This window comes from Dasypus novemcinctus, chromosome 3, assembly GCF_030445035.2.
Source record: "Dasypus novemcinctus isolate mDasNov1 chromosome 3, mDasNov1.1.hap2, whole genome shotgun sequence".
Taxonomy (NCBI): Eukaryota; Metazoa; Chordata; class Mammalia; order Cingulata; family Dasypodidae; genus Dasypus; species Dasypus novemcinctus.
Window position 1 is genome coordinate 150,524,288 of NC_080675.1, and position 23,595 is coordinate 150,547,882.

A 23,595-nucleotide genomic window follows, 5' to 3' on the forward strand; every position below is an offset into this window, starting at 1 on the left:
GATATATTTATACTTATTCCTAACTGTGTAAACTGTTTTCCACTTTTATGGAGGACAAACTGATGGTGTATAAGAGATGTATACTCATAATCTTAAGCCAAAATATTCCCAGTCTTAGAAGCTAAAAGGATCATAACATTACTTAAAATTGGAAACAACCTGAATAATACAAAAAGATGGTTAGATGGTTGATTCAATTATTTACTGCATACTAAATTCCCATGATACTGTGTCTTTGTTAAAACTGACAAAGTCTAACTTGGGGATAAGAGGACTATTCAATATGTAAAATATTCGAAAAAATTGTATTCCTACACTCATGTCATACTCAAAAAGGAACTCCATATGGATTAAGGTCTTAAATGACAAAAAAATGGCAGAAGAATGTCGTGGTGCCTTGGCTGGCCCCATCCCCACCGCTCACTGGCTCAGCATGGAAGTGGCCCACACTCCCAGTTCAGATCTTTGGTCCCAGTTCCAGAGGGAGCACAGTAACCCTCACACACATGCTGGGAGCATGTATGTATAGGTCATTATGTCTGGTGGTGGCCTGAGGGACTCGCCCACTTGGAAGATCCCCTGTGTGTAAGAAGGCAGTTCACAGAGCTCTCCTACAGTATGCTATGCTGTGCTGTGCTGTCTGGAGTAAGAGACTGCTGAATGTAGGACATACAATGCAGAATCTGGGACTGTGAAGAAATAGTTTCCTAGGGAAGAAGGGACATTTGTATCTGTGAAAATGAAGGAATTCCTAGGGCCACATGTGCATACCTGACACATGGCACGTGCATAGAAAGGATCAGTGAGGCTCCTAAGCTTTGGTCTGGACTATTCTCTAAACTCTTTGTATGAAATAACCCTTAAGAAGAGCACTGGCACAGATCAATCTGCAAAGCCTGGGAAAGGTATTTTCTTTTTTTAGCCCCTGGCATTCAGAAAAAGCTCCATCATAACACTAGGTAGATTCAAATTTAAGGAAAAGATGCCTCAGAGTCCAAATTCCAGCAATAACACATTAAAATATCAAAATGTCCATATTCCAACAAAAGATTATAAAATATACAAAGAAATAGGAAGCAATGGCCCAGGTAGAAGAAAATATTAAAGCATTAGAAACTATCAACAAAGAGGACCAGACCTAGGGCATATATGATAAAGACTTAAAAAAAGGGGGCGGGGAAGGGTCCTAATTACGCTCAAAGAACTAAAGGAGAACAAAGAATGAAAGGAAATCAGGAAAATGATAGATGAACAAAAAGAGATAACCAATGGAGTGATGGAAATTATGAAAAGAAAGTAAACAGAGCTAAAGTCCACAATAATAAAAACTGAAAATTTCCTAAAGGGGTTTAACAGTATATAGGAACTGGCAGTAGAAAGACTCAGTGAACTTGAAGATAAGACAACTGAAATCATCCTGTCCAAGGAAAATAAGGAAGAAAGAAAAAATGAAAAGTTTAGCAGAGCCTTAGGAACCATTAGGATACCCTCAAGTGTACTAATACATGCATTGTGGGACTCCTGGAAGGAGAAGTGAGAAAGGGGAAGAGAAAATATTAAAAGGAATAATGGCTGACAACTTCCAAAATTTAACAAAATACATGAATATACACATCCAAGACACTCAACAAAATTCAAAGAGAATAAACCCAAATAAGCCCATGCCACAGCATATTATAATCAAACTGTTCAATGCCAAAGATAACAAAAAGAGAGAATCCCAAAGGCCAGATGCAAGAGAAGAACATAGTGTCATGTACAAGGGAACCTCAGTAAGATTAAGTGCCAATTTCTCATTGGAAACCATGGAAGCAAGAAGGTAGCGGGAGGACATATTTAAAGTGCTGAAAGCAAAAATACTGTTGACCAAGAATTCTATATCTGGCAAAATTGTCTTTCAAAAATGAGGAAGCAATTAAGAGATTCCCAGATTAACAAAAGCTAAGGGAGTTCATCACCACTAGACTGGCCCTAGAAGAGATGCTAAAGAGAGTTCTGCAGGTTCAAAGAAAAGGACAATTGACAAAAGATTGAACTGTATAAATAAATAAAGGTCTCCAGTAAGGGTAATGACATTGGTAAATATAAATGCTATTACTATTCTATTTTTGGTTTGTAACTCCACATTTTACTTCATAAAGGATCTAAAACACAAATGCATAAAATTAAGGATAAATCAGTGGTTTGGGACTCAATGTTTAAACATGTTATTTGTGATAAGAACTACATAAGGGTGGGGAGATGGAGAGGTATAGGAACATGGCTTGTGTATACTATTGAAGTTAAGCTGGTATCAAAGCAAATGAGATTGTTACTATTTAAGCCCCATGGTAGCTACAAAGTACAGGTGGCCAGGGCAGGGGCAGGGGTAATAGGGAGTTAATGCAAAATAAGTGTAGGGTTTCTCTTTGGGGAGAAGGAAAAGTTTCAGGACTGGAAGGTGCTAAGGGTATTGCAAGATAGTGATTGTGACTAATCCCACAGAAGAGTATGCTTAGGAGTGGTTGAGATGGGAGAGTTTATGTTGCATATATGTCCACATGATTTAAAAAAAAGAGAGAGAGGGAAGAAAAGTAACTAAAGAGACAATGACAATTAAAGGCAATCTATGATCTTGGACAGGATCTAACAGGAAGGAGAAAAGGCACAAAAGTACATTATTGGAACATGAAAAAAATGGAACATAGACTATAAGCTTTATATCAATGTTAAATTTCCTGAACTTGATAACTACACTTAAGGTAGACACATAACTGAATATCCTTGTTCTTAGGAAATGTGCATGGCAGCAAGAAGGGTTCAAGGAGCATGATGTATACAACCAACATTCAAGTGTCCATAAAACAGATGGATAAATAGAGACAGACAGAGAGCTATATAAAGAAATGGATAGATAGAATGATATAGCAAATGTGGCAAAATGTTAAAATTGGTGGTCCTGGGTATCTGGGGGGATAGGGGCATGCTGGAATTTGTCTGTATGTGGTTTGTATTATTTCTGCAACTATCCTGTAAGCTTGAAAGTATTTCAAAATAAAAAGTAAAAAAGTAAAAAAAAAAGAAGGGGAAAAAAAGGCAAAAAATGATTCAGGACAGGAGTTACCTCTGGGAGGGGAGGGTTGGGAAATTGGAAACAGGAGTGTATAAAAAGATATGTTACTCATAATGCTCTAGTTCTCAGTTTGGGTGGTGAGTTCAAGGGTGTCCATCATATTATTTTTTAAGTTAATTATTTAAAATAAAACAAAAGGACCTTGCAAGGACCAATAATCAGAGTATGTCATATCTGATTAATACTATTCTGTGTGTCTGAGGTCTAAAAATATGAAGAGACCATACTTTTATCTACTAGAGTTAACAATTATGTATACAACTTAAATGAGATAGTTAAAAGGGTATGAAAAAATATAAGGGTTATATTTCAGTGATGAGTATAATTTCTATTATAAAGTTATAATAGTAAATAAATACTTCCAAAACTCTAATTCAGTAACACTCCCAAGTGAAACTTTGGAACAAAGACTGCACAGGCTCCTAGACCAATATATTTCAAACTGTAGGTTGTGGCTCAGTGGTCCTAAAATCATGTTATGGCTAACATTTCTTTAAAAATTGAAATAGAGGGAAAGGGACTTTGGCCCAGTGGTTAGGGCGTCCGTCTACCACATGGGAGGTCCGCGGTTCAAGCCCCGGGCCTCCTTGACCCGTGTGGAACTGGCCCATGAGCAGTGCTGATGCGCGCAAGGAGTGCCGTGCCACCCAGGGGTGTCCCCCGTGTAGGGAAGCCCCACGCGCAAGGAGTGCACCCATAAGGAGAGCCGCCCAGCGCGAAGGAGGGAGCAGCCTGCCGAGGAATGGCGCCGCCCACACTTCCAGTGCTGCTGACGACAGCAGAAGCGGACAAAGAAACAAAACGCAGCAAAAAGACACAGAAAACAGACAACCGGGGGAGGGGAGGGGAATTAAATAAATAAAAATAAATCTTAAAAAAAAAAAAAAATTGAAATAGAACAGAATAATCAAAGTGATTAAACATAGAAAGGGTAAAGTTTTGTTTTGTAAAACTTTTGTTTTGTTTTATAAATATGTACAGACAGATCTATATACCCTTATACTCAATTCCAAAATCTAAACAGTACTGAAAATTTTAAGTTTCCTTTCTAAGTCTGGTGCCAAAATTCATCAGGCAACAACAAAATATGACTTGAAATGTCACAGGCTATTTATAGCCTTTACTTTTCCCCCACTCACTAGGAATAATAACAATAATACATTTAATTGTAGAAATATTAATGTGTTTGATTACAGAGCAGTTATAGGCCAGGCTATCTAAATATTAAACAACACCTCTGGGAAAGCGGATACGGCTTAAGCGATTGAGCTCCTATCTACCACATGGGAGGTCCCAGGTTAGGTTCCTAGTGCCTCCTGGAGAAGACGAGCAAGACAGTGAGCTGGTGTGATGAGCTAATGCAACAAGATGACTCAACAAGGAGATACAAAAAGGAAACACAATGTGAGAGGCAACAAATCAGGGAGCAGAGGTGGCTCAAGCAATTGAGCACCTCTCTCCCACATGGAAGGGCCCACATTTAGTTCTTGGTGACACTTGAAGAGAAGAGAAGCAGACACAGAGAATACACAGAAAAAGAACCGGAAAGCAAAGAGCGAGTGCAAACCACAGGGGGTGGCAAGACAGGGAGGGAATAAATAAATAAACATTTTTTAAAAACCCAGTAATACTTCTGAACCTAAAAATTTGGGAAGAGGGATTATGGACCTATGTATGTAATACTACATGAAAATATACTACATGTGCATAGTTAGAGTATACATACTTCTGTGCATTTTCTACAGATTTTTGGCCTCCATTAATTCTTACTCTACAAAACACCAGGAAAGGGGTAATTCTACCTTTAAGACTCACAACTTTCCATGCATTTTTCATTTTAATTCCTCTCACATCACTTTTAAGATTATTTCTTGTTCTGAGGAAGCAGATTTTAGTCAAAATGTATAGGTGACCTCTAAATTGAAGATAATGTCTTAATGTTTACATCATTCCTAAATCTTCTCCCCCAAAATAAAAGAAAAGTTCTAATCATTGAAGGAGAGTTAAGTGGGTCTTCCCACAGTCTTACCTTCAGCAGGTTTAGGACTTTCTTGCCAAGATCCAGCTCAAAGTTGGCATAATTAGAACCGCCCATGTCATAGATAAACACCAATCCATTCCTCTGAGTTTCAAAGCTATAAATCAACCATTGAACAAAAACATTTATAATTAATAAGACAGATAAGGCAGGTTGAAAGCCTGGAGCAAAAACAAAGACATGGACAGTATGGCACACATCCAGGACCAAACTATGAACACTGGTCTTATAAAAAAGATGATTTATCCTTGGTATCTGCTATGCTTACCAATATAGATTTATCCAAGTACCAAACTCCAACCTTGAGAATCCTCCAGAGCATTTACAAAAATCTGAACAGTTTTCACTCCCCCCTCTAAATCTATCTATGCAAGTTCCACACATTTCCTACAGCTCAACTTAAAAGTTTCTTCTTTCAGGAAGTTATCCCTTTTAACTATAATCAAATGTACTTCATCCTTCCCCTCCCTGAAACCCCATAAATCTTCCTACTAATTTTTTTTTTTTTTAAGATTTATTTATTTAATCACCGCCCCCCTCCCGGTTGTCTGTTCTCTGTGTCTATTTGCTGCATCTTGTTTCTTTGTCCGCTTCTGCTGTCGTCAGCGGCACGGGAAGTGTGGGCAGCGCCATTCCTGGGCAGGCTGCACTTTCTTTCGTGCTGGGCGGCTCTCCTTACGGGCGCATTCCTTGCGCGTGGGGCTCCCCTACGCGGGGGACACCCCTGGGTGGCAGGGCACTCCTTGCACGCATCAGCACTGCGGCGCATGGGCCAGCTCCACATGGGTCAAGGAGGCCCAGGGTTTGAACCGCGGACCTCCCATGTGGTAGATGGACGCCCTAACCACTGGACCAAGTCCGTTTCCCTACTAATTTTTCTTATGGCCCTTAACATACTCCAACTTTGTTAACCATCTGATTCCCACCTAGAAGGCAGGAACCTATTTTTCTTCATCTCATTAACCCCAACAATCGCTAGCACAGCAAACAGGTAAATAATAACTGGCCACTAAACTGTAATTCAAAGGCTTAGATACCCATTGCTAAGATAGTACTTTAGATCTGTGGGCAACTGTGTAGAACAAATCTCTCATTAGCCCAATGATAGTGGATTTGTCTCTTATGACTTCAAAAAGAAGAGAAAAAACCCAGAAACAGCCTTTGAAAAGCATCTTAAAAAAGTAAGATTAAGAAACGGTAGGGGATTAAATAAATAAATAAATCTTAAAAAAAAAAAGAAAAATTAGTAGGAAGATTCATGGGGTTTCAGGGAGGGGAAGGATGAAGTACATTTGATTATAGTTAACAGGGATAACTGCCTGAAAGAAGAAACTTTTATAAGTTGAGCTGTAGGAAATGTGTGGACCTTGCATAGATAGATTTAGAGGGGGGAGTGAAAACTGTTCAGATTTTTTATAAATGCTCTGGAGCATTCTCAAGGTTGGAGTTTGGTACTTGGATAAATCTATATTGGTAAGCATAGCAGATACCAAGGATAAATCATGGGAGGTCCTGGGTTTGGTTCCCGGTGCCTCCAAAAAACAAATAACAAGCAAACAAATGAGAAAGCTAACTCAGGGGAGCTGATATGGCTCAGTGATTGAGCACCAGCTTCCCACTTAATAAGATCCAGGGTTTAATCCCCAGCCCCGGTACTGCAAAAAAAAAAAAAGTGGCAAACCTAATCCAGATTGACTTGAGGAACATGTGAAGATAGAGAAAGTATTCCTCAATCCTACTTAAAATTACCCAAAGTTGCACATTTCCATCAAGTCAGATCCTTACCTGTTTCTGATTTGCATACCCAATTGGTCATTTGGAATAAATTATTTGATTGGACTATTCATGGATAATAGCAACAGTTTTCACATCCATTCATAATGAGAAAACTGTTTGACACAAAACACATCCTCAAAATCAAGAGCTTCAATGTTATTCTGCAACCTAATTTTTATATTTTAGGTCCGGGGGGGCCAGGGATTGAACCCAGGAACCACTTAGCCACATTGGCTCCTGAGTTGGTTTTTCATTTGTTTGCCTTTTTTTTTTTAAGGAGGCATCAGGAGTTGAACCCAAGACCTCCCATGTGGGAAGCAAGTGCTCAACCACTTGAGCCAATATATGCTCCCCTGAATCCTAATATTTTTATCTCCTCTTAGAAGCTGTATACCTCCATCCCTTTAATAAAATTGAAAGCAAAGGTACACACCCATGAAGTAATCTTAAATTCTGAGAAACATGCAAATTTCTCCAGCTGACTTAATTTTAAACAGCCCTAATGTCTTACAGTTAGAACTAAATCTTAACTCAATTTCTACAACCCCAGAGAGACTGATATACCAAGAGTAAAAGAGAAAAGATACTGTTAAATGCGTGGTACAATTATCAAGTGGCTACCCAGGTCTAGAGACTTCATTTCTCCACAAGCTCATCAAAGGACAAATTCACCCCCCTCAATCTAAAACAAAGCAGGCATCATCATGCCCATATCCTCAAGAATGAAGAATGAACAAATATAAGGAGCGAATATAACCGCAGACCAAAGTAGACCTATTATTATTGAAGTAATGGAAGAACTGGTAACACTTATATAAAGAAAGTGGTTACCAGAGATTCTGCAGGGTGGGGGTGGAGAAGAATAGGTGGAACATAGGGCTTTTTTAGGGCATTAGAATTGTTCTGCATGATATTGCAATGACAGATACAGGCCACAGTACATTTTGTCAAAATCTACAAAACTGTATGTGCACAGTATAAACCATAATGTAAACTATTAATATAGACCTTGGTTAGCTGCAATGCTTCAATATTTGTTCATCATTTGTAGCAAATGTACCATTCTCATGTAAGATGTTATTAAAAGGGGAAAATGTAGGAGGGGGAAGAGGTGGGTTGCATTAAATGGGAATCCCCTATACTTTCGATATAACTTTTCTGTAATCTAAAATTGTTTATTATGTAAGAAAAAAAAGGACAAATCTAAAGAATTATAGTTTTTTCCCTTCAGAACTCCACCCTGTGAGAGGGGGCTAAAATATAGATAGGTCAGTGCCATGGGAAATAAAATTTAATCTAAAAAAGCTACAGTGCATAATGATCCAGGTTCAATACTCTCAGATCTGAAAATGCTCAACCTGCAAAGGCACATGAAATGAATGCATTCTCACCTTTCTGTGTACAGAATACGAGGTTTTCAATGATATCTGATATCTTCCCTTTAGAGTTTGATTCCTGAGCCAGATGCTTAGAATATCAAGATGTTTAAACTAAAGTCCCTCACATGTGTATGAAAATAATCAAGGGTGGGGGATAGGTAAGGGGTTATCAGTGAAACAAGATGGGTTATAGATTGCCATTGAAGAAGCTGGATGATACATTTGCAGAAGTTTATTATACTATTCTCTTTCAATCTACAGAGATCTGGAAAATTTCCATTATATAATGTTAAAACTGTAAAGGTGCTTGCCCCCAAGGACCTTACAATCTAACGGTAGATGAAAAACCAAGTAATAGCATAAGATAAATGACACCATAAGGCCATATATAATTAAGTGCAAAATAGCAGTAATAGCTGCTACTAAGGTAAGAGTAAGCAGTAATTTATTTACTACAGGTTGGAGTAGTGAGGGAGCAGTCATGGAAACTGGACCTTGAAAAAAGGGCAGAATTTAGTGAAAAGGAAAAGAGGGAAATCATTCTGGTTCAAGACAAGACAGGAAAACAAGAATTTCTACTCATTGGAGAACCAGTGAGAATATTCTGCTTGGAGAAAGGATTCACATTAATTTATATGTTAATATAAGGATGGAGAAGGATGTTTTTTAAGAAAGTCAATGAGGTTTTTAAGAAAGGGATGGGTAGCATGAACGCAAACTTTTAACTGTGTGGTCCTCCTGCGGGATCCAATACTCAAACTGGAAAGAGCAAACTTTGGCCATTGAAGGTTCATTCCTCCTGCTATGCCTACATGAGAACTCTGGACTCTCTAAGAAAGGGGAAGGCCAATATTAGCTTTTCTGAGAAATGAGACTGTTATTCACCCTCCTGAGCTAAAGATGCATTTTAGAGGAACCCACATTCTGGAAGTTATGCCTGAAGACCAGTCATAGACAAGAAGAGCTGAGAAATTCTACACTTCTAACTGGGGAGTATGGGGCTATTGAGACCACAGGTCCTCACCCCTTAGTAATGCCTCTTTTTTTAGGATAATGCTGTATATGTGGTTTGGATATACCTTTTACTGAGCATCAATAGCAGAAACAAAGTACTATGAAAGTAATATAAGACCAGAACAAGTAAACTGGACAGAGAGTTCCACCTCAGACCGTCCCACCCCTTACAAGTACTGTATGACTAAAGTTATACACAGCTGTCTCTCACTATCTCAGGCCTTAGCCCTTAACATATTGCTTCCAACCCCATGACCAGCCAATGTCAAAAGCAGTAATAAATCATAAATGGTAATGGCACCAGGGACAAAAAGAAGCACAGAAGAAAAACAGCACAGTAGGAAATAAAAAGCTCTGGCCAGGAGCCAAGAAACCAGGGTCTTGAACTCAGTTAGACCAATATGTGATGACTATAAGAAAGAGTCATGTAACTTCTTGGGACTTCAGTTTCTATGTCTATAGAATAGGAATAATACCATTTACTTTAGAGGCAGAGGGAGAGATGACCTGAGCTGGTTCTTCGGCTTATGCCTTTGTTTATAAAGATGATTTTGTGTAACTTTATCCTTTTGGACTCTTTTTCCCTGAATGTTGATTATCAAAATCCTCTGAGCATCAAAAGGACATTATTAAATAGAACAAGTTTAAAAAAATTTTTAAATTAAAAAAAGGGACATTGGGAAACATGAAAAAATTGGAATATAGACTGTAAGCTTTATATATATATAAAATGTTAAAACTGGTGGACCTGGATATCTAGGGAAATAAGGATATGTTGGAGTTCTCTGTACAGGGTTTATATTCTTTTGTAACCATCCTTTAAGTTTGAAAGTATTTTGAAATAAAAAGTTAAATAAAAAGTTAAAAGGAATATGTCTTATTCCTACTTTATTGACAAAGAAACTGAGGACCTAGAAGGTTTCAATAATCAACATTTAGGGGGAAATGAGCAAAATGAACCAGCCCAGGTCATCTCTCCCTTATGCCCTTCTAATAAATAATTTTCAGTATATTGAGGACTGCTAATAATTGGCCTCCTCAGTTGGTGTTATCCTGAAATAGAGCCGGCAGGTAAAGATATAGAATACCAGCCATCTTGATAGTACTGGAAACATGCAAAGCCATTCAGGACACATACTGTTTTTCTCTGTATTGCACTGCCCCAGGGCTCATCCTAGGAGCATGATGAAAGCATTACTGGATTTAATGGAGTCAAGGACTGTCACTTTCCTATTTGGATTTTGACCACCTAAAAGATAATCTATATGCTCACCTATCCACAGCTCTGTCTAACAAATAAAACAGAGCCTGAAGTACCACGTGTTGGACTGACTTGTGGGGATGATGCAATCTGGCAGTGAAGAGGGCAATGGAGGCTCCTGTTGGGTCCCGAACATTCTAGAGCAAAAAAAAACAAGAAGAAACATTTAGAAATCAAAATAGGTAATCACAATAATCATTAAGGTTTCTTATATTTTGGACAAAGGGTTGATATGTAGAGAGAACAGATACTGGCAATACTTCCTGACTTGCATCAATTTCTCCAGATAGGGAAGAAAGTTTTTATCATCCCATGCCTGATTTTCTAACCCCACCCCACACCCCCTGGACCATATTTCTGTGGTAGGAATAAAATACATTTTCTTTGCTCTTCAACCACAGAGCTCAAAGGATGGTTCTACACTAGCTGCCCAGTTAATTTACCAGGCAGGATGATAAAAGAAACAAGCAATAGGGGAGAATTAAGAGAATAGTACCATTGTATGCTTACCTGAGAGGCTGAGGTCTCTATTAAGTTTTTTTTTTTAAGATTTATTTTTATTTATTTCTCTCCCCTTCCCCCTCCCCAAGTTGTCTGCTCTCTGTGTCCATTCACTATGTGTTCTTCTGTGACTGCTTCTATCCTTATCAGCGGCACCAGGAATCTGTGTTTCTTTTTGTTGCATCATCTTGTTGTGTCAGCTCTCCGTGTGTGCGGCACCATTCCTGGGCAGGCTGCTCCCTCCTTAGCGCTGAGCGGCTCTCCTTACGGGGCGCACTTCTTGTGCGTGGGGCTCCCCTACGCAGGGGAGACCCCTGCATGGCAAGGCACTCCTTGTGCACATCAGCACTGCACATGGGCCAGCTCCACACGGGTCAAGGAGGCTAGGGCTTGAACCCTGGACCTCCCATGTGGTAGGCAGACGCCCTATCTGTTGGGCCAAATCTGCTTCCCTCTAGTAAGTATTGAACTCAGATAAACAAGGAAGAAAGAAGGATCTCTGACATACTGTATACCCATCCCAAAGGCCCTGACTAAGCTTAATGAACTACCAAAGCAATATTTCTGAGTCTACTGTACAAAGAATTCTCCATAATTTCAATTATCACTAGAATGATTTTGTGCAAAACTGCATGGCTGCTTCACATCTCTTTCTGACTGCTGACAACTCTCAAATTCAGGATAACGCATCTAGAAACAAAACTGAAATGGGACAACTGCTACAAAAGGAAGTATGAGGCACTGCAAGAGTGGTCCATTAAAGACTCACTAAGATGGTGAATTTTCCACTGAGAATCTCAGAACGGAGAGGTTCTTCATGAGGTTTCAGCTTCACAATGCCTTCCTTCCTTCGTGTTTCCTAAAAATGGAGGACAGCAAGATGAAGTCATATGAAAATACTGTATATCCAGGACAGATTCATGTAACCACCAAATCATAGAGCTTTTAGAAGTCAACTAGTTGAACCATGAATTCCTAGGTAAGTCCCCTTCAAAGACAGCTGAGTATTATTAGAATTCTTGTCCAATGCCCTCTTATCAGCCCCATAGGTATTTCCTCTGAATCAGTGAGAATCTTAACTCTCATCACCAACTAATACCTATCATTCTGAAGCAGGTCAAAGTTCCTGAACATGCAGCAGTACTGACTTTGCATCAGGAGACTGAAATATGGACTCAAAAATTGTCTGGAAACATATATCCTAACACACCTTCCAGGCTCAGGCCTCTCCTACCTTAATAAGAAGCCTTCCCTCCACTCTAAACCCTCTCCAACAAGAGTTACCACAACCTCATTTTCCTTACCTCCACGGCCAGATGCTTGAAGCTGATGTGCAGTTCCCTCCTCATTCCGCTGCATTTTGGTTTCTTCCCAGTCTACTCTACTAAAAGCTCTTGCTATAGAGACCAAGATCTTCCTGTCACTAAATCCAGTGGACAATTTCAGTCCTCTTTTTACATGAAAAGGTTGACCACTCATATTTATTTCTTTCTCCCTGAAACATTCTCTGCCTTTGGCTACCATAACAAAAATATACTCATTTTTCCTATTTTTTCAACTCCTCCTCCTAAGTCTCTTTGTAGGCTTTTTCCATTCAATTGCTCACCCAACTGACTCATTCACACACTCAATTCACTCATTCACTCCTTCAATTCATTCTACAAATATCTGTAGAGCAACTATTATGTGCCAGGCACTAGGCTAAGCACTAAGATCACTCTGGTGAATACAACAAACCAGGACTTTGTTGATATTCTTCCCAAAGCTATCCCTAAAATGAAATTCAATTACCTTCGAAGACAAGGCAGCAAGAGAAGTGTAGATAATATTAGTGCTGGGATCACAGGAGAATGCAGGCCCTACATTTAGCATTCAAATTTAACTTTAAAATAATTCTGAAAACCAAAAACAACAACAACAAAACAAATAAAACAATGCTGAGCCAAAGAAAACAAAAATTCTGCGGTGAGATTTTCCCCTCACATCTTCCTCCTCCTCATACTCCCCAGATTAACCTTCATCCAGTCTCATGACTTCAGTATAAAGGTCTACCTTGGAGACTCTTAAATCTCCACTTCCAGCCCAGATTTCTTTTCTGAACCCTGGACTTATAAACCCAGCTGCTTAGAGGACATGTCTATTTGGATATCCCAGAAGCACTTCAAACTTAACATGGCCAAAGTAAACTCAAGACTTTCTCTCTCCACACACTTGCACCTACCTCAGTGGGTGTCTAAACTAATTCCCAAATTAGTGAATGCCAACATCATTTACTCTGCCACCCAAATCAGAAACCTGGAATCCTTGTCTCTCCTTCTCACACCAATTTAAGCAACTCTACCCTAATCTGTCCACTTCTCTCCATCGCCCGACACTACTCTTAATGACACCACTGTAATCTCTTCCAGGTAAGTGCAACAGCCTTCTAATAGGTAGGTCTCTCTGCCTCTAGTTTAGTCATCTGATCCAGTGTCTAAAGCAGTGAGAAAAATCCTTCTAAAATGCAAATATGATCAAGTTATATCCCTGTTTATACTTTCAAAGAATTTCTCTGCCCTTAAGAAAACGCAGACACTCCCCGATCTGGTGTTGTTCACCTCTGCTGCCAGATCTCGTCAAGCCCCCATTCGACATTCACACCCAGCTGAATTTCTCTTTTGATGCCAAGCATTTGGACTTGCAGTCTCTCTGCCACATGTTCTAACATGTTTGATTATTACTAATCCTTCAGATATTAATTTAGAAGTAATTTCCTTCAGGAAGTTTTCCTGGACTCTATTAACTAATTATGTTTCCAAAAAACCCAGTACTGCCCTATCATAATATTTATCATACACTGTTCTACAAGTGTTTGTTTAATCTCTCTTTCTAAATGGTAATATCTGTACCTGCAATACAGTAAGTATATTATAAATACCTGTTGAGTAAATAAATGATTTTTGAATGAGCTGACCTACAATATTAGGTGTAAGTGAGCTTTAGTCCTAAACTAATCCTAGTTCTTTTTATCCCAGTTTGTTTTGTTTTTTAAGTTAGGGAGATTTTGTATCTCTTCAGAAGGATTTTCTGACCCAGTGTAACATGCCATACATTGTTGTTTTATGGACACAGCCAACTGAGAAAGCAAATACAAGCACAGAACTAAAGTCAGTGCCCCCTCCAAAAAACAAAAATAAAAATAAAAACAAAGATAAAAACAAAGTAAAATGCTCACGAAACTATGTTTGCATAAAAGTGACATTAAGACAATGGATATATAGCTAATACAGCTGCTCTTCTATTCCAGGGCTAAAAGCTACCTGCCCCCTCTGCCCTTTCTGAGCTGCCTACTAAGCTTAGCAGTCATCTGAATGGCAGGTTTCTAAAAATTCCAGATATCCTGAAAACCAGTGGAGTACAAGGGGCATGTAGCCAGAGGTCAGTAGGAGAGTTAGGACCCAAGCTCCAAGAAGTACAAACAACTATCTTGCCACCAAGGTGATGTCAGGCTACCTCCTTAGTCTCCATCATTACAGGTGGCATCTTGTTCTACAATCAAAATTTAGGCACATAAGTGGTATCTTCCAGGAGTTACCCTACCCAGCCTCAGCTCTCACAAGGGCACCTGGATATTGATGATCTTTTTTATGGGCGAGAAGGGTAAACACTTAGAGAACCATAATGACAAAACTACCACATATCTGGTCCACCCCTGAGCAACGTACTCTGTAGGAGTGGAACAACTCTATGGCACGGAGCACATCAAACTTCCTGGCCATGAGGAACTTGACAGCCACATTCCAAGAGAGCGGAGAAACGTTGTACTGAACTGTCCACTTATTAATCTCTTCAAGAAACTGCTTGGTAGCCTGTGTGACAAAGAAAGGATATTAGTCAGAAGAGAACATATTTATGGACCCAAAAAACAAATCAAACAAACAAAATCTACCCCCCTTTCCTCAAGTAAATATGAATCCAAAGTTGACTACATAGAGCAGGAAAGTCAAAAGGTGAAAACAGGTCTGAAAACAGAAATAGTTAAAATCTGTACAAGTCAATAAGACCAGAAATGAGAGCTAGATCCAGAGAGAAGGAAGCACGAAGATATAATAAGAGGGAAGATCAGGAATCCCAAATGAAATGCACAGTACTAGCCCCAAAGTGAAAAAACAGGCATTGTTTTTGGTTTGTTGAAGGTTTTTTAAGGGGTTAAAAAAAAGGTGGTTGGGCCCTCTGAAGGATTAACAGTTTTATATATATATACATATAAATTTTTTTTTTAGGAGGTACCAGATATTGAACCCAGAACCTTGTACATGCGAAGCAGGCACTCAACCACTGAGTTACACCTGCTCTGGGGTTAACAGTAATATTAAAAGCAGCAGAGAAGTGGATTTGGTTCAATGGGTAGAGCATCAGTCTACCAAACGGGAGGTCCAAAGTTCAAACCCAGGGCCTCCTGACCCGTGTGGTGAAGCCGGCCCACGCGTAGTGCTGATGTGTACAAGGAGTGCCGTGCCATACAGGGGTGTCCCCTGCATAGGAGATCCCACGCTCAAGGACTGCGCCCCATAAAGAGAGCCGCCCTGCGCAAAAAAAGCGCAGCCGGGCCAGGGGTGGGGCCATACACACAGAGAGCTGATGCAGCAACATGACACAACAAAAAGAGACACAAATTCCCGGTGCTGCTGACAAGAATACAAGCAAACACAGAAGAACACACTGCGAATGAACAGAGAACAGACAACTGGGGGCGGGGGAAGGGGGGAGAAATAAATAAAAAATAAATCTTAAAAAAAAAAAAGCAATAATGTTCTTTCATAGTTTGTAACAAATGTTTCACAACAACACAAGGTACTGGTGGTGGAGAGATGTATGTATGACAGATGCATGTTTGCTTTATAAATTCAAAAATTATACTATACGTTTATTGTTTATGTTCATGCATGAATGATACACTTCAATAAAATTTAAAAAAAAAAAAAAGGTGGTTGGGCCCTCTGAAGGGTTATTACATAATACACTGTGTAGTATAGCAGTTTCAGCTGCTTCTTTGGTCCCACAGCCAATTGGAGAGCAAAACAATCAAAAAATGGTTTTGGCTTTGGAATTAGCAGAATTACTTGAGAGCAGCAAAACTATTAAGAAGAATTTAACAAATCAAAAGAACAACTGTTCTTTGCTCTGAATGACACCACAGGACCCCTTCATGCTTCATACGGCAGCTGGGGAAACCCCAACACTGGTCTTTAATAGCCCCTCTGGATAGTGGTTTGTTTTGAGGAGAACCCTAAGATTGGGGGAATGGGACATTTTCATTTTCACCCTCTGATTCCACTGTGGCAAGATGCCTGTTTCTAGTACTGTTCCTATTTCCTATCTTTTGATTAACCATAATCTTTTATTCTCTGGTCTTCCTCATAACCAGTTTTCACTCTAGCCAACCTTCCCTCTGTTTCTTCATTTTAAAATGTTTGTAAAGGGGATTTTGCATGCACATTCTAAATTATTAAATGTTCCATGCATAGCTATTCTGCCCCTTCTCCTTCTATCCACAAACTTTTTCTCAGCTGCTGATCTAAAATGTAATCAATTTGATAAGAATTTTGAATTGTAATCATATCCCTATTACTGAGCAACCTACAGTAAAGATGTATTTACTCATATTAAGTGCCTACTATTTATTATGCTAATACCTGTGCTAAGAAGTATAAATATAAGGAACACAAAAATAGGTCTGTTTCAAAAGGCACAAGACCAACTTGCCAAGTGACCATGGACAAGATAATACTCTCTTCACCTCTAATTTTTCAATTGTAAAATAAGGGGAGAAAGGGCAACAGCAATGACCTACTTTAGAATCCTGGCAACAAGTCCTATGTTGCAAATACAACCCAAATTGCTATATAGGTGTTCAAGTAACTAGCAGCCTAGAATCCCAGGGTAGTCAGCGACACTCACAACAGAATACCTGATTCATGCCTCAATTTCTAGGAAAGGAAATCAGCATTTTATAAGGTAGAAAAAAGTCTAAGAGGCCTGAGGCTGTACCTGAGCTTTCGAGCCTTCCAACTGAGGCAATGTAATCTAAACCACTGGAAAGAGAATTGGCAAAATTAATCAGGCAAACTGCAGGAAAAGAACCAAAAAAGAAAAGTCATGAAGAAAAGCTTTCAGACAATCACTCTGGCCTGGAATCAGTTGAAGCCAGACCTGAAAAAATTAGTTCCTGAGAAGAAAACAGTACAGACTATGAATGCTCCACAAAAAAACAGTCTGAGTTGCCACTGTGGGGTGAGTGGCCAGCATCAGAATGAGGAAAGATGAAGGAAAAAGAAGAGATGTGGGCACAGAAAGATGCCAGAAACAAAACTCCCAGCAAGTCAGGAAGGTACCCAGGAGACTTTGTAAATGATATTAGTTCTCTAAGTTAAATATTATCTTTTAAATCCAGCCCTCTCCTGTGCTCATATGAAGGTGATTATAGAATAAAACACCTTAATAATAATATTAATAGAACATGTTTTCTCCACTACTTGGCTAAATACATAATATTTCTAATTAAAATAATGAACAGATGAGTTAGTGTGTAGGCAGGAGAGGAAAATCTAGTTAAATTACCAGGTGATAAGAATTTATCACATACCTGTTAAGATGATTTTTTCACTATTCATAAATAAGGCATGCCCCAACAAAAGGCACATCAGTTTCACACACTTCCTTCAAAAGTACATCTTGCCTTTCTTCTTTAAACGCCTTTCCTCCAGGATTCTTAATGTCCCATAACTCCCAAGAGCTATTGCCTTGAACTGACCTCTGTCTCCCTGCTGGTCAGGATGTTATTCTTGGCTTTAAGCACGGGAACAATTTCTCCTGGTTTGGCCTGACCAGGCCTTGCATGAAGAGATTCCAATGTACTGTAAACAGTGATATATTTACAGATACAAGTACACACAGGCCACCTGCTCTGTTCAGTCTCAGATTCACCCTCCTGCATCCCCACCCCCTTGGTAAAAAGACAAACCTTTGATAGAAGTTTAGAAAGGATGGTCTTATCTTCAATGACCTTTCTTGGGACAGTTAATCAGATTTCTCCCTCTGTTTACACATGGATTCAGCATAATCACTAAGTACAAACTGATTTGTAGCCCTGCTAGCTACCAGAAAAAGAAGTTCCAGCAACTTTTTATGAGCAACACACTTTACGCAATAACTAAAATTCCTGAAATTAATATTCAATGTATATTTCCCGGTGAAAGAAAGAAGGAGCCAAAAGATGAGCCACAGCTTACCAGATACTACAACTCAAGGTCAGTGGTTTGAATCTAATGTAGGCTTATGGGTAAACTCAAGTTGTTGACAAATGGCAACTAAGGAGTGGCCCCAATTCAAATACCTTGGTCTTCCTTTGGGAAAAGGTCCAAATTCATATACAGAAAAATTAACATCACTACTTACAACCCAATCAATTACTGTAATTATACACATCTCCCATAATCATGTTTAAATAGACAGAAACAAGTTTCTTGACTATGGCCATGAAGTTAAAGACATTAGGGAAACTGCTATAAAATGGCTAAGAAATCTGTCAATTAAGTGGGGCATACCTTGAACACCATATTGGAGAGAACAAAATCTTTACCAGTGTTCATGTTACATTAAACTCTCAAAAACAACTACAATTTTGAGATGAACTGTGGGCAAAAGGTCAGACACCAAATGGCTCAAGAAAAATGTACCGGCCTTCTCAGTTCCAGAGGTAGCACCTTAAATCCTGTGTTCCAAGACAACCTGGGAGAGTGAAGAGAAAGACCTATAAGAAACCTGCTCTTGGAAAGTGGGTAGAGCTCAGAAACCTGCTCTTGAAACAAACAGAAAATTTCTGTCCCTTGTCATGCCAGTCACCTAACCACCAAGGAACAGGTACAGGGGTCTAGTGGATTTTGGAGTCCCGAGGACCCCACCTCTCATTCATTGCTGTGTTATTTGAGGAAGTCATTTAATCTCTCTGAACTTGTTTCCTCATCTGAAAAGATAAGGATTAAATGAAACAAACAATGGAAAAGCACCCATTACAGTGCCTAACAAGTGGTATTATCTGAAAAGAAGAATGTTCATTCTTTCTTCTTTACTTCAGGGTATTTCAGATCTGTAGCCTTCGTAGTTTTGCTTTAGACTATATCAATTCATTCTCTGTAACCCATTTTATCCAAAAGCATACATTTAAATTAGAAACCTCCAATGTATTCAACTGCAAGAAAAATCAGTCTCTAAAGGGACAACTCCTCCTTATTCAGAGCTCTGTAGCAATATAGCAGAAGCAGAGTCCGGAAGTATTTATACCTTCTCTCCTACTCCTAAACCCATTTGACCCTACTTTTATACTACACTGGCAACTCTGGGAATTAGCAGTGTCATCATGAGCACAAGTTCCTTCTAACATCAAACTATCTAGGGACTATTTCTCATTATAATAAATTAACAACTTTATACAAACACCATCCAAAAAATGCAGTCAGTCATCCTGTACTGATGGCCTATGTAAGGAAAAGTGATTCCACACAAGACCCAATGTCTTGGTTTTATCCAATTCGAAGATTCCCTTTGTATTGGAAGGTTCAGCAAATATGAGGCTTCCCTATTATTTCAGAGACAGGTGCATCGATAAACTACATTCCCCTCGTGCCTGTTTTCCCATCTTTCCTTCATTGTCAACTGTTGCTGTGTGATGTTGTGTTATGTCTATTTGTCCCTTCAGCCCATAACAATCTGCTAAGAAACAGAATCTGAGCAAAGACATACTAGAACTTACTAAAAGGCAGCAAGTAGTGTGTTGAATTTCCACATTAAAACCACAATTTTCCCATTAGCCCTTTATTATTATATCAAACCTGGAAATAAATCTATTCCCTTTGAGTTAATATTTTCTGGTTTATTTTATTTTATTTAAGATTTATTTTATTTATTTCTCTCCCCTTCCCTTCCCCCCCCACCCCAGTTGTCTGCTCTCTGTGTCCATTCACTGTGTGTTCTTCTGTGACCGCTTCTATCCTTATCAGTGGCACCGGGAATCTGAGTTTCTTTTTGTTGTGTCATCTTGTCGTGTCAGCTCTCCGTGTGTGCGGCGCCATTCCTGCACAGGCTGCACTTTTTTCATGCTGGGCGGCTCTCCTTACGGGACGCACTCCTTGCGCGTGGGGCTCCCCTACGCAGGGGACACCCCTGTGTGGCACGGCACTCCTTGCGTGCATCAGCGCTGCACATGGGCCAGCTCCACACAGGTCAAGGAGGCCCAGGGTTTAAACCTATCTATTGGGCCAAGTCTGCTTCCCTGGTTTATTTTAAATATTTTTGTTTTATCAGGAAAAAAAATTGCATTTTCTTAAAATGTGCTTTTAAAAGAGCCAGTGCTTTCTTAAATAGGGTTTTATTGCAACTAGGAAGGAAAAAGTTTTAAGAAAAATTTCTGATTTTGTCACTTTATGAAACAACACAATAAAGAAAACTTGGGGGGGAATAAAAGGTCATCCAGAATCTCATCACCCTACACAGCTATTTTTAAATTTTTAATGATTTTAAAATTGAAGTGATCAGAAAAATACTAATAATACATTATTTTTAACATCTACCCCAACATACCATACATACACACACACATACAAAATTTGGGGGGAGGGGAGACAAAAGAGGAATAATTCAAGTATATATCGTTTTAGTTCAGAGAATAAGTTCCTCTTTGGCAACCTTCCACAAGTATTCGTAGTAGTATTCCTCTCTAAGGCAACAGAACAGAAGAGGTCTTTGGGCATACAGTTATGTAGTCAATCAAGAATTCACAAGTATTTGCTGAGCCTCATACTCAGTGCTAGGCACTAGATGTTGAGACAACTTAGAGAGATAAAGACACTACTCTGAGCAGTTTAAATCATTTAGAGTAGGGAAACAAACAAATAGATTATCATATAACCCACACCCCTCTCCCCCAACCCCAACCTCATGGGAGGTAGTTGTGAGAAATGCAGCCTGCAGTAAGGATCTCTCACTCCAAAAACCAGGAGTGTGTGGTCTGATTGCTGATGACAGCGTCTCAATTTTTTTTTGGGGGGGGGGAGGGAGAGAAAAGCAGGGGTGGTGGTGGTGGTGAAGGGCTGATGGCTTTAGTTTCAGCCCCACACACCAAAGCAGCAGAGGAGCCTTAAAGAGTCAGTGACCTTTTTTCTTCTTTCTTTTCCATGTTTGGGAGCAAAAATAGTTTGGAAAACTCACAAATTGATGATGGCTCCAGCCCTTAACATGCAAAAAAGGGGCAATCCCAGAGGAGTGAGAAGACTAGATTTCCAGAGTTACAACATGATAGTCAGAATGTCAAATTACCAGCAAAAAATTTAAAACACAGAAAGAAACAGGAAACGTGGCCAATTCACAGGGAAAAAAGAATTTCATGGAAGCCATCCCTGAGGAAGCTCATATACTGCAACTATTAGTCAAAGGCATTAAATCAACTGTCTTAAATATCTTCAATGAGCTATAGGAAACTATGAACAAAAAACTAAAAGAAATTAAGAAAATGTTGTCTGAACAAAATAAATAGGTAAGAAATTATAAAAAGGAACCAAACAGAAATTCTGGAGTTGAAAAGCACAATAATTGTAATGAAAAGCTCATTAGAGGGATTCCACAGGAGATTTCAGCAGGCAGAAGATCAGTGAACATGAAGATAAGACCACTATAATTACCCAGTGTGAGGAAAAGAAAGAAAACAGAATGAAGAAAAATGAACAGAATCCTGAGGGACTTGGGAATACCATTAAGCATGCCAACATACACATCACAGAGGTCCCAGAAAGATGAAAGAGTGAAAGGGGCAGAAAAAATTTTTGAACAAATAATGGTCAAAAACTTTCCAAATCCAATAAAAGCCATAAATCCCAAAGAGAATACACTCAAATAAATCCACACCAAGACACATTATAGCCAAACTGTCAAAACTAAAGACACCAAGATTTTTGAAAACAGAATGAGAAGCAACTTGTCACATGCAAGGAATCCACAATAAGATTTTTTTCATTTACATATTTTTATTTGAAAATGTTTATATTAGTACAGTGAAATTAAATTTTAGAGACACTGGATTATCATTAGTTTATTACAAAAGAGCCATGGAAATAATCTACATGATGGGAGATTTCAGAACTTCAGTGGAATGGGCAGTTTCACATGATGCCATTTCAATAGCGATCTATTTCAGTCTATGTACTTCCAAAGAATGTCACCATCTCTAAATAAGAAATAATCCTTATCATCTAGAACTACTTTGGTGCCTCCATATTCTGAGAGAAGAACTTTATCTCCAACTTGCACACTAACTGGTTGAATATCTCCACCCTTTCCTTTAGGTCCCGATCCAACAGCTACTACTGTTGCCTACAATATTTTTCCTTGAGATTTTTCTGGAAGCATAATGCCTCCTTTGGTTACAGTTTCGGCAGTACTCCTTTCAACCAAGACTGGGTCAAAGAGGGGCATAAACTTTCTAAATGCCTGCCCTGCCATGGCACCGGTTACAATACTCTGCTACTGCGTCACCACCGCCACAAGGACAGACCTGTAGTCTGGCCCCCGGGCTACAAGAACCCCACAATAAGAGTAACAGCTGATTTCTCATGAGAAATCAGGAAGGCAAGAAGAGAGCATGCTGACATATTTAAAGTCCATAAAGAAAATATAATATGGGGAAATGGGTGCTTTCACAAAAAGTGGTAACGCCATAATTCATGACTTCTTTGAATTAATCTGACACTTATCTAGCACAACTTTAAATGTGGAGACCCTATATAATACCACCACTTCTAGGAATCTACTGTCCAAATATATAAGCTTGACAGTGCAAAGATGATCGATATATAAATATTGTAGCAGTTTTTAATGCAAAAACATTAGAAACAACCTAAATAACCACTGAGAAATCAATAAATTATGGTATATCCATATAATGGATCGCTATGCAACCATCAAAGTACTTCACAGTTTTCTGTTAGAAATACTAAGACATCCCAAGCATGACACACTGAACCAAAAATCTTTCTCCTTTCTGTTTCCCAATTTTTTTTATTACTTTTCTTCCAGGAAAAAAATATGTAAAAATGTATATGAATTTCAAGTTTTTGGGGTTTTATTTTAAAGATTTTATTTATTTTTTATCTATTTCTCTCCCCCCGCCCTGTTGTCTGCTCTGTGTCCATTTGCTGTGTGTTCTTCTGTGTCTACTTGCATTCTTTGTCAGCAGCACCGGGAATCTGTGTCTCCTTTTGTTCTGTCATCTTGCTGCATCAGCTCTCTGTGTGTGTAGTGTCACTCCTGGGCAGGCTGCACTTTTTTTTGCACGGGGCACCTCCCTTTGTGGGGCACACGCCTTGCACATGGGGCTCCCTTATGCAGGAACACCTCTGTGTGGCAAGGCACTCCTTATGCGCATCAGCACTGTGCGTGGGCCAACTCACCACATGGGTCAGGAGGCCCTGGGTTTGAACCCTGG

At 39.2% G+C, this 23,595-nt stretch overlaps 1 protein-coding gene across 6 annotated transcripts in view; it reads right to left on the bottom strand.

Moving 5' to 3' along the window:
• The window catches only part of PTPN9 (protein tyrosine phosphatase non-receptor type 9), a 103,390-nt gene that overhangs the window by 39,760 nt on the left and 40,035 nt on the right, over window positions 1–23,595 (bottom strand). For 4 of the 6 annotated variants that reach the window (XM_012530990.4, XM_058294559.1, XM_004473490.5 and 1 more), the window contains 4 exons: window positions 14,786–14,929; window positions 11,851–11,940; window positions 10,593–10,717; window positions 5,142–5,247 (listed from right to left, as the gene is read on the bottom strand). In XM_012530990.4, coding sequence (XP_012386444.1) covers window positions 5,142–5,247; window positions 10,593–10,717; window positions 11,851–11,940; window positions 14,786–14,929 — 465 coding nt within the window. Of the gene's footprint in view, window positions 1–5,141; window positions 5,248–10,592; window positions 10,718–11,850; window positions 11,941–14,785; window positions 14,930–17,706; window positions 17,921–23,595 lie in introns of those variants that run through there. The other 2 variants (XM_071214307.1, XM_004473492.4) reach the window with 1 other exon arrangement.